Source organism: Aquarana catesbeiana, linkage group LG13 (genome assembly GCF_042186555.1).
Source record: "Aquarana catesbeiana isolate 2022-GZ linkage group LG13, ASM4218655v1, whole genome shotgun sequence".
Classification (NCBI taxonomy): domain Eukaryota; kingdom Metazoa; phylum Chordata; class Amphibia; order Anura; family Ranidae; genus Aquarana; species Aquarana catesbeiana.
In genome coordinates, this window is record NC_133336.1 from 229,690,226 (window position 1) to 229,709,055 (window position 18,830).

At 40.8% G+C, this 18,830-nt stretch overlaps 1 protein-coding gene across 1 annotated transcript in view; it reads left to right on the top strand.

Annotated features, from left to right (window-relative positions):
• LOC141116689 (Fc receptor-like protein 3) overlaps positions 1–18,830 on the top strand; it is a 76,765-nt gene that overhangs the window by 15,085 nt on the left and 42,850 nt on the right. Inside the window, exons 6-10 of the mRNA XM_073609079.1 lie at positions 548–811; positions 895–1,164; positions 5,819–6,100; positions 17,342–17,623; positions 17,769–18,050. Of these exons, the coding sequence (XP_073465180.1) occupies positions 548–811; positions 895–1,164; positions 5,819–6,100; positions 17,342–17,623; positions 17,769–18,050 (1,380 nt within the window). The remainder of the gene's footprint in view (positions 1–547; positions 812–894; positions 1,165–5,818; positions 6,101–17,341; positions 17,624–17,768; positions 18,051–18,830) is intronic.

Genomic DNA, 18,830 nt, shown 5'->3' on the forward strand with positions numbered 1-18,830 from the left:
TTGCCACTGGTCACGGGAGTGCAAAACCAAGTGCACTCTTCTGACGCAGAAGAGAGGTAGGACCAAAAAAGCTTTGTGCCATACTTTTTTAAAGCTGGTCATGAGCAAAGTGTAAAGTGTGTTTTGAAAAGCTGGTGGAAAGTAATCATTACTCTGCACTATTCCCCCAAAATGAGCCTGTAGTTAGTGCCGGGACAGTTGTCAGTGGAAAGCTTGTAAGACATAATTTTTTTGTGTACAGTATGGGGCCCTTTTAAGCAGTTCAGCCTCTGGCCATGAAGTGATGCAAACCCCCATGAGAATCAATATGCAATCTTCCGGCAGTTCCCCCGTACTGCCTACTTCTAAAATGTCTACTTTTACTTATTCACAAACGCACATTTTACTTTATGAAACTGACAGTTTTTTTTTTTAATCATCAATCTAGAAAATATTTTAAAAAACAGACATGAAACCTTATTTTTTTACAAATAATGTGTCCACCTATCTGTGTTTTGCTGCACACTGTGCTCTCTATGTGTTCTGTGTGATCTCTTTTCTTCTATAGGAGGGGCCATCAAACCTGTGGTGACCTTCACACCCAACTGGGGGAATGTAATACATAAAGACAATGTGACTCTAACATGTAATGTGCCTCCTACTGTACCAGAGGAGCCCCGGACCTATCACTGGTACAAAGATAAGAGACCAATACCTGGAGATCAACAGAGACTTCATATAACATATTCAGTAGTGGAGGACAGAGGAGATTACCAGTGCCAGACCATCGGTGGTGATATCAGTGATCCCGTCTTTCTAGATGTTACATATTGTGAGTCATCCATCTCATCTCCATCATTACAGATTGTTGGGTGTGAATAGAACAACCTAAAGTATAATTTTATTACATTTCAGATTATGTCATCCTGCAGAGACCTCCATCTGCCATATATGAAGGAGACCCCCTGACTCTGAGATGTCATCATACAAGAGATTTTATTGCAATAAACACAAAATTCTGCAAGGATAATCAGGAGATAAAATCATCAGAATCTGACTCCACATTCCATATTCCTAATATAACGATGAGTCGGTCTGGACTGTACAAATGTACTAAACAAATACAACGTTCTGATAGTTCAAGAGTGCAAGAACACTCAGATGTATCCTTTATCTCTGTGAAAGGTAAATTAAAGCCAAAATCATGACAACTTTATTTTCTTAATGCTGCTCCAGCCATAGTTAAAAATAAAAAATCAGTCTGGAATACCGACCTCCTTTCTGACTCTGTCCCCGCAGTAATTATATTCCGCAACTATATAATTGTAATATGGAGGGGCGCTAAATAAAACAATAATGACAAAATATAGCAGCAGAAGAAACTATATCATAAAATACAGTGAAAATATATCAAACATAAAATAATATGTCATGGAAAATATCCACAATGAATGGTGTTGCAAAAGTCCTGTGCAAACAAGTGAAAAAACACAATAATTAAAGTTCCTTGGTGAATTGTATAATAGTGCTTCCCAAAAAATGATCCAGGTGAAATGAGAGCAATCATATATTCCCGTGCTCAATCCAAGACAAACTCCACCACCATGTGCAATGGTCGCTCACCTTCAATCAAAAGGTAACACTTATCAACTGCAAACTCAATCTCCATATAGTAGACTTTATTCATTAGGTGGTAGCAATTGATCGTCTCACACATGTAATAAGAATGTTAATCCTCATGGTGTAGTATATAACAATACATTTATTAAGAAAGAAAGGTAGATTTATGCCCCAAGGTTGTTGGCTCCAACTTGTCTTGTATACACACGGTCACACAATTGTTGGTCAACAATTACGAATGTGGGAACGTGGTGACGTACAAGACGTATGGCGAGCCGATAAAAAGGAAGTTCAATAGTCATGTGATATCTCCATTACGGACGCTAGTTTTACAAGACCGAGTACTTCCGGTTCGTACTTGATTCCGAGCATGCGTGAACTTTTGTGCGATGGACTTGTGTGCACATGATCGGAAAGTCAGACAACAAAGTTTTGTTGGCAGGAAAATTTGAGAACCTGCTAGCCAACATTTGTTGGCGGAAAGTCCGACAACAAATGTTCGATGGAGCAAACACACGGTCGGATTTTCAGCCAACAAGCTCACATCCAACATTTTCCGTCGGAAAGTCCGATCGTGTGTACGCGGCATTACAGTTAAAACAACTGCTATGAGTATAGCAGCTGGGACCGGAAGTGACTTCACCTAGCTCCTCCCGATGTGTTGCGTCACTGACACGTGACTTCCTCAAGGGTTGGAGGCTGGGTGACTGATGCCGGAATAAATAGCATATCAGTAACCATAGGAACCATATATCGTAGCAAGACAAATAGATTTAATTAACAACAGTCAGCATAAAGACATGATAAAAAACATGATGCAATGTGTCCAAAATACTGCTGTACATACAGGAGGTGCAAAAACATCAGATTTCATACTACTAGTTAAGGTATAGGAAATAATAAAAAAAACTCGTCCGGTTGTCAAGTTTACTAAACGGCATGGCAGCAATGTAGTATAAACTACAAAATAATATAAAAAGATATATACTAATGTGATAATATTACATAATCTAAGCTAAAACATAAGTAGTATAAAACTGTCAGTACCAATGCAGGATATAATAGTATGTAATAAATCAAAAACATATGTTGTCCAAACCTGGTGAAGCGCCAGTAAGAGGAGCGGTAGGGAATAACACTAATGCACATAGCACTTTGAGAAGTAAAATCTCTATTTAATCCTCCATAAGGCAATGACGGCCATGTGGAAGTGTTTAAAAAGATGGCGTTACAAGACTTGAACTAATTACAGATAAAAAGAGTATGGGACCCAGGAGGGAGAGTTGCGGAGACACCTGTGCACATTGCTGGATAGAGATGGGGCTCAGGAAAGTATTGGGGGGGGGGGCTCCTGCACACATAAGGCTTTTTATCTTAATGAATATAATGCATTAAGATAAAAAACCTTCTGACAACCACTTTAAGCCTGAAAGGTTGAGGACTCCCCCCCCCCATCCTCCCAGGGAGTGTTACCCCCATGCCCTGCACTCACAGTGTAATGAGGCAAAGACCAGCATCAGCACCCCTCTCTGCATCATTGGGAACAACCCAACGCCAGAGGAGACTGGCCTGAATACATTCAAGAAAGGTAAGTATTAAAAAAATTAAATACACACAGAACTAAAAATAAATAAATAAATAAAAATAAATAAAAAAAATAAAACTTTTCTCAAGACAGTTCTTTGAATTGTTGGTTTCTTACAGGGCAAAGCAGTGGGAAAAATCATCACATCCAAGTCCCCAACTATCCAATCAATTGTTCCCTATGCCACTACAGTACTTGACTACAGCAAAAAAACAATATCTTTAAAAATATATAAATTTGGTACTGACCATAAAACACTTATGCCCCGTACACACGGTCGGATTTTCCAACAGAAAATGTGTGATAGGACCTTGTTGTCGGAAATTCCGACCGTGTGTGGGCTCCATCACACATTTTCCATCGGATTTTCCGACACACAAAGTTTGAGAGCAGGCTATGAAATTTTCCGACAACAAAATCCGTTGTCGGAATTTCTGATCGTGTGTACACAAATCCGACGCACAAAGTGCCACGCATGCTCAGAATAAATAAAGAGATGAAAGCTATTGGCTACTGCCCCGTTTATAGTCCCGACTTACGTGTTTTACGTCACCGCGTTCAGAATGATCGGATTTTCCGACAACTTTGTGTGACCGTGTGTATGCAAGACAAGTTTGAGCCAACATCCGTCGGAAAAAATCCTAGGATTTTGTTGTCGGAATGTCCGATCAATGTCCGACCGCATGTACGGGCATAACTGTGTAACAAAAAAACTATACATTTCTATAATTTCCTCAGTCTATTCTCATAACCGAGGTCCTCACGGCTCCTTTTAATTTCTTTGCACTCTTCCCAGTTCCAGGTGATCCTTATTTTGGACTGGTACTCAAAACGAAATGGTACAATCCAGACAAGATCTAACTAATGCTTTATATGTGGCAAAATTATGTGTTCTTCTTCAGTCTTTGGCTCTTTTAGTACCAGAGAATATATTTTTTAGTAGGAATGAGTGATTTCACCAAAATTGATGATTTTTTTTTTTTTTTTGATGATTGATTTTGCACTGAAATAACCAATTCTGTCTTTGCTAAAAAAAATTCAGAAATAGCGTCTGGTCTCACCATGTTAGAGTCTTCCAAAGTCTTTTTTTTTTTCAAAAACCTAATACCTCATACACACGATCGGACTTTCCGACAACAAAACCGTGGAATTTTATTTGAAGGCTGTTGGCTCAAACTTGTCTTGCATACACACGGTCACACAAATGTTGGCCAACAATTACAAACATGAGAATGCGGTGACGTACAAGACGTACGACAAGCCGAGAAAAAGGAAGTTCAATAGCCAGTGCGGGTCCTTCTGCTTGATTCCGAGCATGCGTGAACCTTTGTACGACGGACTTGTGTACACACGATCGGAAATTCCAACAACAAAGTTTTGCTGGCAAAAAATTTGAGAACCTTCTAGCAAACATTTGTTGGCGGAAAGTCCGACAACAAATGTTCGATGGAGCGTACACACGGTCAGACTTTCAGCCAACAAGCATCCAACACTTCCCGTTGGAAAATTAGACCATGTGTACGGGGCATAAGTATGTCAGTGCCTGCATTGACGGGAGAGTGGAGTCTCTCTGGTCTGCATGCTGGATGTGTTTATACAGACACCGTCACCCCTATTGCTGGACACTCAGAGAAAGTCTTGTCTTCTTGCTTTGAGCGCTGCTCCAGGTTTCTTTCATTGTCATTTCAAGACCTACTTACTTACAAAAATCCATCACTGCGTGTTGGCACTACATTTCTTTATAGGTGCATACAGAGTGCACATAGAAAGCAATATATTCCCTAAAAAAAAAAAAAAATGTAAAAAAATGAAAAATGAAATTTAAAAAAATATAAAATATAAAAATTGAAAATGAAAACATTAAATGTTTTTATAAGTTGAGAAATGCTGCCCCAGGAGCCATTTAAAGCCAATTTTACCCCCCCCCCCCCCCCAAAAAAAAAATAAAAGAAAAAAAAAAGAAAAGAAAAGAAAAACAAACAAACTGGCAAACATCCAAAAAAAGTCCCAATATCATAAAAATTTTGGATAAACCATTAATTTTTGCTCATTCTTCATGTTCATTTTAGAAGCTGCATATTGCCATAGCCTGCTGCTATTAAGCCATTGACCTACAGATGCTTGTGAATCCTTCTCTATCATTGTTGAAATAAAAAAAACAGCATTTGGTTGGGCCTTCTGGTATCAGCAGAAAACACTGAAACTCTCAGATATGCCAATACCCAATGTGTGATTATGAGCCGTGTTGTGGAAATTGGTATTGGTCTAACCTGTCTAGGTACAGATCTGATAGATATGGACAAGTTTTTTATTTTGGCTTAAAAAGATGATAAATTCACATGAATTCTAGAAATTCTCACTTAGAGGAACCTGTCACCATATCTTGTGAAGTGATGTGTAGTGTATATGTGTGCCAAGACTTCCATTCAGCTCTGGAGACCGCCATTGTCTGACCTTACTAGGTTCTCTATTACTGTGTAATACTATAGTGGATACAACAGGTCCACTTAACCAAAGACATAAATATATATATGATATAAATTGTTTTATGTCCCTGCAAAGCATTGTGTAATTGTCAACACAATAATTAATATATTCCCATCATTTGTCATTTCTATCAATTTCCTCTTCCAGAGCTCTTCTCTCCTCCAGAAATAAAAGTGACCCCGTCCAGGGTAATAGAAGGAGATGAGATGACGGTGAGATGTGACACCAGACTGGATCCGCTCAGAGGCGGCACAGAGCTGTACTTTGCCTTCTACAGAGATGGACGGACTGTGCGGGGATACAATGTATCTGATACATACAGAGTGCAGTCATCTCAGCTGGAGGATTCTGGGAAATATACCTGTGAAGTGAGAACGAGGTCTGACACTGTGAGGAAGATGAGTGATGGGCTCTATATCCAGATACATGGTGAGCACATGAAATTAGGCTATCATTAGTTACGTATGTGTCAGGGACACGCTGGTCATAGTGCAATCGAAGCTCCATGGCGCAGACAAATTGGCAGGTGCGGCCCGGCGGGTGACTATCTTGCAGTGCATAGGCGTGCATATGTGCAAATGTGCAAGCGTGCGTTTATTTGCAAATTATACTGCGCCAAGTGGCCTATATAAGTTCAGCAGCTGTACTAGTTGGTTGCTGTCTGATCTGCAGTTTTTACCAGTGTTCCTGTATCTGCTTGAGTGCTGACTTTGGTGATCGAGCCGGCAATCAGGTGCTCGGGTCTGTTACCCGATTGGCTGAAATGACAGGCACTGTGATTGGATGCCTATCAGGCGTCCAATCATAGCAGAGGATGGGAAGAGAGAATGGGAGAAGACATCGAGGAGCATCGAGAAGCATGGAGGACACCACTTGCCGCCGTCACCCGCTGCCCCACCGAGACAGGGTAAGTGCCCGGCAGATGGCGGGCAGGCAGGGGGGGCATACTGGCAGCATTTGATGGCACAGTGGGAGCATTTGATATGGCACAGTGGCTGCGTTTGATGGGGCACAGTGGGAGCATTTGATGGCACAGTGGGAGCATTTGATGGGGAACAGTGGGAGCATTTGATGGCACAGTGGCTGCATTTGATGGCACAGTGGTGGCAATTGATGGACACAGTGGCTGTGATGGATGTCACAGTGGCTGCATTTGATGGTACAGTGGCGGCAATTGATGGACACAGTGGCTGCGTTTGATGGCACAGTGAGACTGTAATTGATGGGGTTTTTTTTCAGAATTGTTCAGTTTGTTTGCGCCCCCCCAAAAAATTTTGAGCACCAGTCCCCACTGGTCACGGGAGTGCAAAACCAAGTGCACTCTTCTGACCCAGAAGAGAGGTAGGACCAAAAAAGCTTTGTGCCATACTCTTTTTTTTAAAGCCGGACATGAGCAAAGTGTAAAGTGTGTTTTGAAAAGCTGGTGGAAAGTAATCATTACTCTGCACTATTCCCCCAAAATGACCCTGTAGTTAGTGCCGGGACAGGTGTCACTGGAAAGCTTGGAAGACATTATTTTTTGTGTACAGTATGGGGCCCTTTTAAGCAGTTCAGCCTCTGGCCATGAGATGAAGCAAACCCCCATGAGAATCAATATGCAATCTTCCGGCAGTTCCCCCGTACTGCCTACTTCTAAAATGTCTACTTTTACTTATTCACAAACACACACTTTGCTTTATGAAACTGACAGTTTTTTTTTTAAACATCAATTAGGAAAACATTTTGAAAAACAGGCATGAAACCTTATTTTCTTACAAAAAATGTGTCAACCTCTCTGTGTTTTGCTGCACACTGTGCTCTCTATGTGTTCTGTGTGATCTCTTTTCTTCTATAGGAGGGGCCATCAAACCTGTGGTGACCTTCACACCCAACTGGGGGAATATATTATACTATGACGATGTGACTCTAACATGTAATGTGCCGTCTACTGTACCAGAGGAGCCCCGGACCTATCACTGGTACAAAGATAAAAGACCAATACCTGGAGATCAACAGAGACTTCATATCATTAAATCTTCAGTAGAGGAGGACAGAGGAGATTACCAGTGCCAGACCATCGGTGGTGATATCAGTGATCCCATCTTCCTAAATGTTATAATAAGTGAGTCATCCATCTCATCTCCATCATTACAGATTGTTGGGTGTGAATAGAACAACCTAAAGTATCATTTTATTACATTTCAGATTATGTCATCCTGCAGAGACCTCCATCTGTCATATATGAAGGAGACCCCCTGACTCTGAGATGTCATCATGTAAAAAGTTTTAATGCAATAAACACAAAATTCTACAAGGATGATCAGGAGATACAATCATCAGAATCTGACTCCACATTCCATATTCCTAATATAACGATGAGTCAGTCTGGACTGTACAAATGTACTAAACAAATATACAGCAATGATAGTTCAAATGTTCATAAGCACTCGGATGTATCCTTTATCTCCGTGAAAGGTAAATTAAAGCCAAAATCATGATAACTTTATTTTCTTAATGCTGCCCCAGCCATAGTTAAAAATAAAAATCAGTCTGGAATACAGACCTCCTCTCTGACTCTGTCCCCGCAGTAATTATATTCCACAACTATATAATTGTAGTATGGAGGGGCGCTAAATAAAACAATAATGACAAAATATAGCAGCAGAAGAAACTATATCATAAAATACAGTGAAAAAATATCAAACAGAAAATAATATGTCATGGAAAATATCCACAATGGATGGTGTTGCAAAAGTCCTGTGCAAACAAGTGAATAAACACAACAATTAAAGTTCCTTGGTGAATTGTATAATAGTGCTTCCCAAAAAATGATCCAGGTGAAATGAGTGCAATCATATATTCCCGTGCTCAATCCAAGACAAACTCCACCCCCATGTGCAATGGTCGCTCACCTTCAATCAAAAGGTAACACTTATCAACTGCAAACTCAATCTCCATATAGTAGACTTTATTCATTAGGTGGTAGCAATCGATCGGCTCACACATGTAATAAGAATGATAATCCTCATGGTGTAGTATATAACAAAACATTTATTAAGAAACAAAGGTAGACTTTTATGCCCCGTACACACGATCGGACTTTCCGACAACAAAACCGTGGATTTTTTTTCTAAGGTTGTTGGCTCCAACTTGTCTTGCATACACACGGTCACACAAATGTTGGCCAACAATTACGAACGTGGGAACGTGGTGACGTACAAGACATACGACGAGCCGATAAAAAGGAAGTTCAATAGTCATGTGATATCTCCATTATGGATGCTAGTTTTACAAGACCAAGTACTTCCGGCTCGTACTTGATTCTGAGCATGCGTGAACTTTTGTGCGACTGACTTATGTACACACGATCGGAAAGTCAGACAACAAAGTTTTGTTGGCAGGAAAATTTGAGAAAAGTCTGACAACAAATGTTCGATGGAGCAAACACACGGTCGGATTTTCAGCCAATAAGCTTACATCCAACATTTCCCGTCAGAAAGTCAGATCGTGTACACGGCATTACAGTTAAAACAACTCCTATGAGTATAGCAGCTGGGACCGGAAGTGACGTCCCCTGGCTGCTCCCGATGTGTTGCGTCACTGACATGTGACTTCCTCAAGTGTTGGAGGCTGGGTGACTGATGCTGGAATAAATAGCATATCGGTAACCATAGGAACCATATATCGTAGCAAGACAAATAGATTTAATTAACAACAGTCAGCATAAAGACAGGATAAAAACATTATGCAATGTATCCAAAATACTGCTGTACATAGAGGAGGTGGAAAAAACATCAGATGGCATACTACTAGTTAAGGTATAGGAAATAATAAGGAAACTCGTCCGGTTGTCAAGTTTACCAAACAGCATGACAGCAATGTAGTATAACATACAAAATAATATAAAAAGATGTGTACTAATGTGATAATATTACATAATCTAAGCTAAAACATAAGTAGTATAAAACTGTCAATACCAATGTAGGACATAATAGTATGTAATAAATCAAAAACATATGTTGTCCAAACCTGGTGAAGCGCCAGTAAGCGCCAGTAGGGAATAACACTAATGCACATAGCACTTTGAGAAATAAATCTCTATTTAATACTCCATAAGGGAATGACGGCCATGTGGAAGTGTTTAAAAAGATGGCGTTACAAGATTTGAACTAATTACAGAGAAAAAAAGTATGGGACCCAGGAGGGAGAGTCCCGGAAAGCCGAGACACTTGTAAACATCGCTGGATAGAGGTGGGGCTCAGGAAAGTATTGGGGGGGGTGCTGCATACATAAGGCTTTTTATCTTAATGAACAACCCAACGCCAGAGGAGACTGGCCTGAAGACATTCAAGAAAGGTATGTATTAAAAAAATTAAATACACACAGAACTAGAAATAAAAAAAATAAAATAAAAAAACCCTAATTTTTCTCAAGCCAGTTCTTTCAATTGTTGGTTTCTTACAGGGCAAAGCAGTGGGAAAAATCATCACATCCAAGTCCCCAACTATCCAATCAACTGTTCCCAATGCCACTACAGTACCTGACTATAGCAAAAAAAATATCTTTAAAAATATATAAATTTGGTACTGACCATAAAAAACACTTACCGTGTAATAAAAAACCTATACCTTTCTATAATTTCCTCAGTCTATTCTCAAAACCGAGGTCCTCACGGCTCCTTTTGATTTGTTTGCACTCTTCCCAGTTCCAGGAGATCCTTATTTTGGACTGGTACTCAAGACTAAATGGTACAATCCAGATAAGATCTAACTAATGCTTTATATGTGGCAAAATTATGTGTTCTTCTTCAGTCTTTGGCTCTTGTAATACCAGTGAGTATATTTCTAGTAGGAATTAGTGATTTCACCAAAATTGATTTTGCACTGAAATAACCAATTCTGTCTCTGCTGAAATTTTGTCAGAAATGGCATCTGGTCTCACCATGTTAGAGTCTTCCAAAGTCTTTTTTTTTTCAAAAAAGTATGTCAGTGCCTGCATTGACGGGAGAGTGGAGTCTCTCTGGTTTGCATGCTGGATGAGTTTATACAGACACCGTCACCCCTATTGCTGGACACTCAGGGAAAGTCTTGTCTTCTTGCTTTGAGCGCTGCTCCAGGTTTCTTTCATTGACATTTCATGACTTACATGGAACAAAGAGGAACCCCCTACGGGTGGGACTTTACTGGCACTACCACATAAGCAAACAATGTTTGAAAAATATCAAGTATTCATTGAAAAACGCATATAGAATATTGCACGTAAACGTGGATGTATAAATACAAGAATGCAAAGAAAAGATATAGCTTCCTGAACCCAACGCGTTTCAGAGATGAATATTGTCTCCTCCATCAGGGTTTTTCACAAGAAATATAATATCTATAGAATTCAAATGTAAAATGATCAGTGATATTTAAACATTAACAAGTATCACCAAATGAGCACACACACAATACTGAAAGTATTCAAGACTTACAGCCTGGTCATTTGAATATATCAGAACATCCACATTTTTTTAAATCAATGTGGATGTTCTGATATATATGCAAATAACCAGGATGTAAGTCTTGAATACTTTCAGTATTGTGTGTGTGTTCATTTGGCGATACTTGTTAATAGGGATGAGCCGAACACCCCCCTGTTCGGTTTGCACCAGAACATGCGAACAGGAAAAAAGTTCATTCGAACACGCAAACACCGTTAAAGTCTATGGGACACGAACATGAATAATCAAAAGTGCTAATTTTAAAGGCTAATATGCAAGTTATTGTCATAAAAAGTGTTTGGGGACCTGGGTCCTGCCCCAGGGGACATGTATCAATGCAAAAAAAAGTTTTAAAAACGGCCATTTTTTCAGGAGCAGTGATTTTAATAATGCTTACAGTCAAACAATAAAAGTGTAATATCCCTTTAAATTTCATACCTGGGGGTGTCTATAGTATGCCTGTAAAGGGGCGCATGTTTCCCGTGTTTAGAACAGTCTGACAGCAAAATGACATTTTGAAGGAAAAAACCCATTTAAAACTACCCGCGGCTATTGCATTGCCGACAATACACATTGAAGTTCATTGATAAAAACGACATGGAAATTCCCCAAAGGGGAACCCCGAAACAAAATTAAAAAAAAAAAATGACGTGGGAGTCCCTCTAAATTCCATACCAGGCCCTTCAGGTCTGGTATGGATATTAAGGGGAACCCCGGCCAAAATTTTAAAAAAAAATGACGTGGGGTTCCCCCTAAATTCCATACCAGACCCTTCAGGTCTGGTATGGATTTTAAGGGGAACCCCGCGCCAAAAAAAAAACGGCGTGGGGTCCCCCAAAAATCCATACAGACCCTTATCTGAGCACGCAACCTGGCAGGCCGCAGGAAAAGAGGGGGGGACGAGAGTGTGCCCCCCCCCTGAACCGTACCAGGCCACATGCCCTCAACATTGGGAGGGCGCTTTGGGGTAGCCCCCCAAAACACCTTGTCCCCATGTTGATGAGGACAAGGACCTCATCCCCACAACCCCGGCCGGTGGTTGTGGGGGTCTGCGGGCGGGGGGCTTATCGGAATCTGGAAGCCCCCTTTAACAAGGGGACCCCCAGATCCTGCCACCCTGTGTGAAATGGTAAGGGGGTACTTACCCCTACCATTTCACTAAAAAACTGTCAAAAATGTTAAAAATGACAAGAGACAGTTTTTGACAATTCCTTTATTTAAATGCTTCTTCTTTCTTATATCTTCCTTCATCTTCTGGTTCTTCTGGTTCTTCTGGCTCTTCTGGTTCTTCCTCCAGCGTTCTCGTCCAGCATCTCCTCCGCGGCATCTTCTATCTTCTTCTCATCGGGCCGCTCCGCACCCATGGCATGGGGGGAGGCTCCCGCTCTTCTCTTCTTCTTTTCTTCTCTTCTTCTCTTCTTCTCTTCTTCATTTTCTTCTCCGGGCCGCTCCGCACCCATGCTGGCATGGAGGGAGGCTCCCGCTGTGTGACGGCGCTCCTCGTCTGACAGTTCTTAAATAAGGGGGGCGGTGTCACCGGGTGGCCCCATCCCCCGTTATTTAAGAACTGTCAGACGAGGAGAAGAAAATGAAGAAGAGAAGAAGAGAAGAAAAGAAGAAAAGAAGAAGAGAAGAGCGGAAGCCTCCCCCCATGCCATGGGTGCGGAGCGGCCCGAGGAGAAGATAGAAGATGCCGCGGAGGAGATGCTGGACGAGAACGCCGGAGGAAGAACCAGAAGAACCAGAAGATGAAGGAAGATAGAAGAAAGAAGAAGCATTTAAATAAAGGAATTGTCAAAAACTGTCTCTTGTCATTTTTAACATTTTTGACAGTTTTTTAGTAAAATGGTAGGGGTAAGTACCCCCTTACCATTTCACACAGGGGGGGGCCGGGATCTGGGAGTCCCCTTGTTAAAGGGGGCTTCCAGATTCCGATAAGCCCCCCGCCCGCAGACCCCCACAACCACCGGCCAGGGTTGTGGGGATGAGGCCCTTGTCTTCATCAACATGGGGACAAGGTGTTTTGGGGGGCTACCCCAAAGCACCCTCCCAATGTTGAGGGCATGTGGCCTGGTATGGTTCAGGAGGGGGGGCGCACTCTCGTCCCCCACTATTTTCCTGCGGCCTGCCAGGTTGCGTGCTCGGATAAGGGCGCGGGGTTCCCCTTAAAATCCATACCAGACCTGAAGGGTCTGGTATGAAATTTAGGGGGAACCCCATGTCATTTTTTTTTTTTTAATTTTGGCCGGGGTTCCCCTTAATATCCATACCAGACCTGAAGGGCCTGGTATGGAATTTAGGGGGATTCCCACGTCATTTTTTTTTTTAAATTTTGGTTCGGGGTTCCCCTTTGGGGAATTCCCATGCCGTTTTTATCAATGAACTTCTATGTGTATTGTCAGCAATGCAATAGCCGCAGGTAGTTTTAAATGGGTTTTTTCCTTCAAAATGTCATTTTGCTGTCAGACTGTTCTAAACAAAGGAAACATGCGCCCCTTTACAGGCATACTATAGACACCCCCCAGGTACTAAATTTAAAGGGATATTACACTTTTTTGTTTGACTTTAAGCATTATTAAAATCACTGCTCCTGAAAAAACGGCCATTTTTAAAACTTTTTTTTGCATTGATCCATGTCCCCTGGGGCAGGACCCAGGTCCCCAAACACTTTTTATGACAATAACTTGCATATTAGCCTTTAAAATTAGCACTTTTGATTTCTCCCATAGACTTTTAAAGGGTGTTCCGCGGCATTCGAATTTGCCGCGAACACCCCAAATTGTTCGCTGTTCGGCGAACTTGCGAACAGCCAATGTTCGAGTCAAACATGAGTTCGACTCGAACTCGAAGCTCATCCCTACTTGTTAATGTTTAAATATCCAATGGTTTGTAGCAAGAGAGGTAACAATAAGCCGCCCTTGGTTCTCTCTTACTCCACTGTGCCAAAGACCAGTGACAAAACTAAATGATTGTTGTGTAAATGAATACAAGATGTGTACATACACAATGTACAGTGAAAAGCTGCCACTTAAATAAATGTGTAAATTGTTCCGAATCCCAAAACTATACCTCTCACATGTGTACAGATAGAGATAGTGGCGCTAATATATATTTGTAAAGATATGAGTCAAAACAGCATGATACCGGTGACACTCTCATTCTATACAAAAAACAGTAATAAAGATAGGAATATAACACCCCGTGAGAAGTGTCGGTATATAAATAAAAACATAACAAACATCATAAACTGTGATACCGTTTTAACGCCGATCGGACTGCTGGGCCTTTGAAGGTTGGGTAAGAGACACACCAGTTTACACTTCAGGTTCACTGTGACCGCTGTGCACCGTTGGATCATTGATCCTGTTGTTTGCTGTGGATTTGTTCAAAGGCTTATTTGCTTCAGTTTAAAAGTGAGTGTAACCATTGAAGTGTGCTTGGAGTGATTTTAATTAACTTGTTAAAATGGTATCACGCTATGTGGAGCACTTTATTTATTTGTCTTTCACATATGGAGCCAGTTTGATTGCAGTCACGGTTCATCACATGCAACCCAGGTGTGGTTCAATTGCTATTTTGCCAAACACGAGAGTTGGAGGCTTTACAATCTGGTGAGTGCGCTCTTCAGAGGGAGTGGTGTCACTATCACAGTGGTGTGGTGGAAGAGTAGAAGATCTATCACATAGGAAGATCGAAAAACAACTGTTGTGCTGGATTTTTTTCATGTGAACTTTTTTCATGGACTTTTCACAGTTTATGATGTTTGTTATGTTTTTATTTTTATACTGACACTTCTCACTGGGTGTTATATTCCTATCTTTATTACTGTTTTTTGTATAGAATTAGAGTGTCACTAGCGCCACTATCTCTATCTGTACACATGTGAGAGGTATAGTTTTGGGATTCAGAACAATGTTTAAATATCACTGATCATTTTGCATTTGAATTCTATAGATATTATATTTCCTGTGAAATCTCTGATGAAGGAGACAACATTCATCTCTGAAACGCGTTGGGTTCCGGGAGCTATATCTTTTCTTTGCATCCTTGTATTTATACATCCACGTTTTTGTGTAATATTCTATATGTGTTTTTCAATAAATACTTGATATTTTTCAAACATTGTTTGCTTATGTGGTAGTGCCGGTAAAGTCCTACCCGTAGGGGGTTCCTCTTTGTTCCCTGATACATTTTGGGATGTGTCATACCTTTTTTGAGTTCTCCTTATCAGAAACCTTTTTCATTTTTCTTTCATGACTTACATAAAAAAATACATCACTGTCTGTTGGCACTACATTTCTTTATAGGTGCATACAGAGTGCAAGCAATATATTCCCTAACAAAAAAAATGTAAAAACTATAAATAAATTAAAAAAAAATTAAAAATGAAATGTAAAAAAAATGTAATAATTGAAAATGAAAGAAATTAAATGTTGTTATAAGTTGAAAAATGTATCAATACAATAATAAATATAAAGTGGCAGGTGCTAAATCTATGTAAGCAAAATAATAAAAGTGTATCAGTGCGAAATGGTAAAATTTTTTTTTTAAAAAGGAGAGGGAGCTCACATGCTCTCGTGCTCTCCAAATGACACGGGGAAGCAACGCTACCTAGAATCGCTGCCTGCGTTCCACCGTTCGAAAATCCGGAACCACGGTACCCGGATATGACGTTGTGCGTGTCAAGATAGTCCCGGCTTACGCGTTTCATCACACGGACATCATCTGAAGCGCCTCAGATGACGTCCGTGTGATGAAACGCGTATACAGCAGGTTTATGAAATTGTACTATTGCTGTTTTTTAAGTGCACATTGCGTTTTTTTATTGCACATTCATTTTATATTGCACATTTATTTTTTACACATATTCATTATATCTCTGCACTTGTCACTTTAGACCCTTATTTCAAAGGATTAATTCACACGAGAATTATAAGTACATGTCACTTTAGTTTTTTCGTGTATGTTTTGTGGGTTTTTCCATTCACATCTTTGGGTACAGTGACTGAGTTCTCATTATACGTATATTGTTTTACAGTTTTTTTTGCACAGAATTAGCACTTGTCACTTTATATCTACGATAAGAAAATTTATTGCACTGAGACACCTTTACCATTTTTTCTGCACAGGTTTAACACCTGTTATTTATGTGTTGGGTTATAGTGATTGAGCTTTCATCATACGTACATTGTTTACAGTTCCTTTGCACAGAAATAGCACTTGTCACTTTACATCCTTGATAAGAGTAATTATCGCACTGATACACTTTTATTATTTTGCTTACATAGATTTAGCACCTGCCACTTTATATTTATTATTGTTTTGGTACACTTTTTATAACAGCGGCATTCCCTATCCTTTAATTTTTTATTAGCGTTTTTGGTTTCACTTCAGTGTTTCCTGTCTATAGGGGGGCAGCAGTTTTTAATATCCTGAAGCGCGGATCTTTTTGGGAATAATTATAAGTTGAAAAATGTTGCCCCAGGAGCCATTTAAAGCCCCCCCCAAAAAAAAACAAAAAACAAAAACAAAAACAAAAAAACAAAAAGAAACACAAAAACAAACTGGCAAACATCCCCAAAAAGTCCCAACAGCATAAAAATTTTGGAGAAACCATTATTTTTTCCTCATTCTTCATGTTTGTTTTAGAAGCTGCATATTGCCATAGCCTGCTGCTATTAAGCCATTGACCTACAAATGCTTGTGAATCCTTCTCTATCATTGTTGAAAAAAAAAGCTTTTGGTTGGGTCTTCTGGTATCAGCAGAAAACACTGAAACTCTCAGATATGCCAATACCCAATGTGTGATTATGAGCCGTGTTGTGGAAATTGGTATTGGTCTAACCTGTCCAGGTACAGATCTGATAGGTATGGACAAGTATTTTATTTTGGCCTAAAAACATGATAAATTCACATGAATTCTAGAAATTCCTGCTTAGAGGAACTTAGAGGAACCTGTCACCATATCTTGTGAAGTGATGTGTAGTGTATATGTGTGCCAAGACTTCCATTCAGCTCTGGAGGCTGCCATTGTCTGACCTTACTGGGTACTCTAGCACTATAGAGGATACAACAGGTCCACTTAACCAAAGACATAAATATATACATGATATAAATTGTTTTATGTCCCTGCAAAGCATTGTGTAATTGTCAACAGAATAATTAATATATTCCCATCATTTGTTATTTCTATCAATTTCCTCTTCCAGAGCTCTTCTCTCCTCCGGAAATAAAAGTGACCCGGTCCAGGGTAATAGAAGGAGATGAGATGATGGTGAGATGTGACACCAAACTGGATCCGCTCAGAGGTGGCACAGAGCTGAACTTTGCCTTCTACAGAGATGGACGGACTGTGCGGGGATACAATGTATCTGATACATACAGAGTGAGGTCATCTCAGCTGGAGGATTCTGGGAAATATACCTGTGCAGTGAGGACGGTGTCTGGCACTATGAGGAAGATGAGTGATGGGCTCTATATCCAGATACATGGTGAGGATGTAAACCTAAAAGAATGGCTTTGATCCAATCATACATTATCCTTACATACACTTTCACTTTATTTATTCACTGATAGTCACATGTTGAGGGAATAGAACTCATACTGACCAATCATTGTCATCCTCTCCTCTTCCAGAGCTCTTCTCTCCTCCAGAAATAAAAGTGACCCCGTCCAGGATAATAGAAGGAGATGAGATGACGGTGAGATGTGACACCAGACTGGATCCGCTCAGAGGCGGCACAGAGCTGCACTTTGCCTTCTACAGAGATGGACGGACTGTGCGGGGATACAATGTATCTGATACATACGGAGTGCGGTCATCTCAGCTGGAGGATTCTGGGAAATATACCTGTGAAGTGAGGACGGTGTCTGACACTGTGAGGAAGATGAGTGATGGGCTCTATATCCAGATACATGGTGAGCATATAAAATTAGGCCATCATTAGTTACGTATGTGTCAGGGCCGCGCTGGTCATAGTGCAGTCGAAGCTCCAAGGCAAACACAAATGCGCAGGTGTGGCCCTGCGGGTGACCATCTTGCAGTGCACAGGCGTGCACATATGCGAATGTGCAAGCGTGCGTTCATTTTCAAATGATACTGGCGCCAAGTGGCCTATATAAGTTCAGCAACTGTACTAGTTGGTTGCTGTCTGATCTGCAGGTTTTACCCATGTTCCTGTATCTGCTTGAGCGCTGACTTTTGTGATTGAGCTGGCATGACCTGACCTCGCTTGAATGCTACCTGCCCTGACCTTGGCTTTCCTCTGGACTCCGCTTACCTCCTGCTTATCTGCCTGATCTTGTGTTGCTGTCCTCTGCCTGTATTCTGACCATTCTCTGCTTAAGTCTATCCCTTTATCTGACCGTCTGTTGCTGACCTGGCTTGTCTGACCTTCCATCCAGTCATTCCCCTGTCCTGCTCTGCATGCTGCCTGGTTCCCGCTGGCTCTCCACCTGCCATGTGCTGCCAGTCTTCCTGCACCTGCAATCAGCTGCTGTCTGTGAGGACGGTGAATAACACAATGGGGAAGATGAGTGATGGGTTCTATATCCAGATACATGGTGAGCATGTAAACCTAAATGAATGCCTTTGGATCAATTATACATTATCCTTATATACACTTTCCATTTCTTTTCATTTCATTCCAGTATCAGCACAGGGAATGAAGCTCGGGTTCACCATCACCATTGATTTGT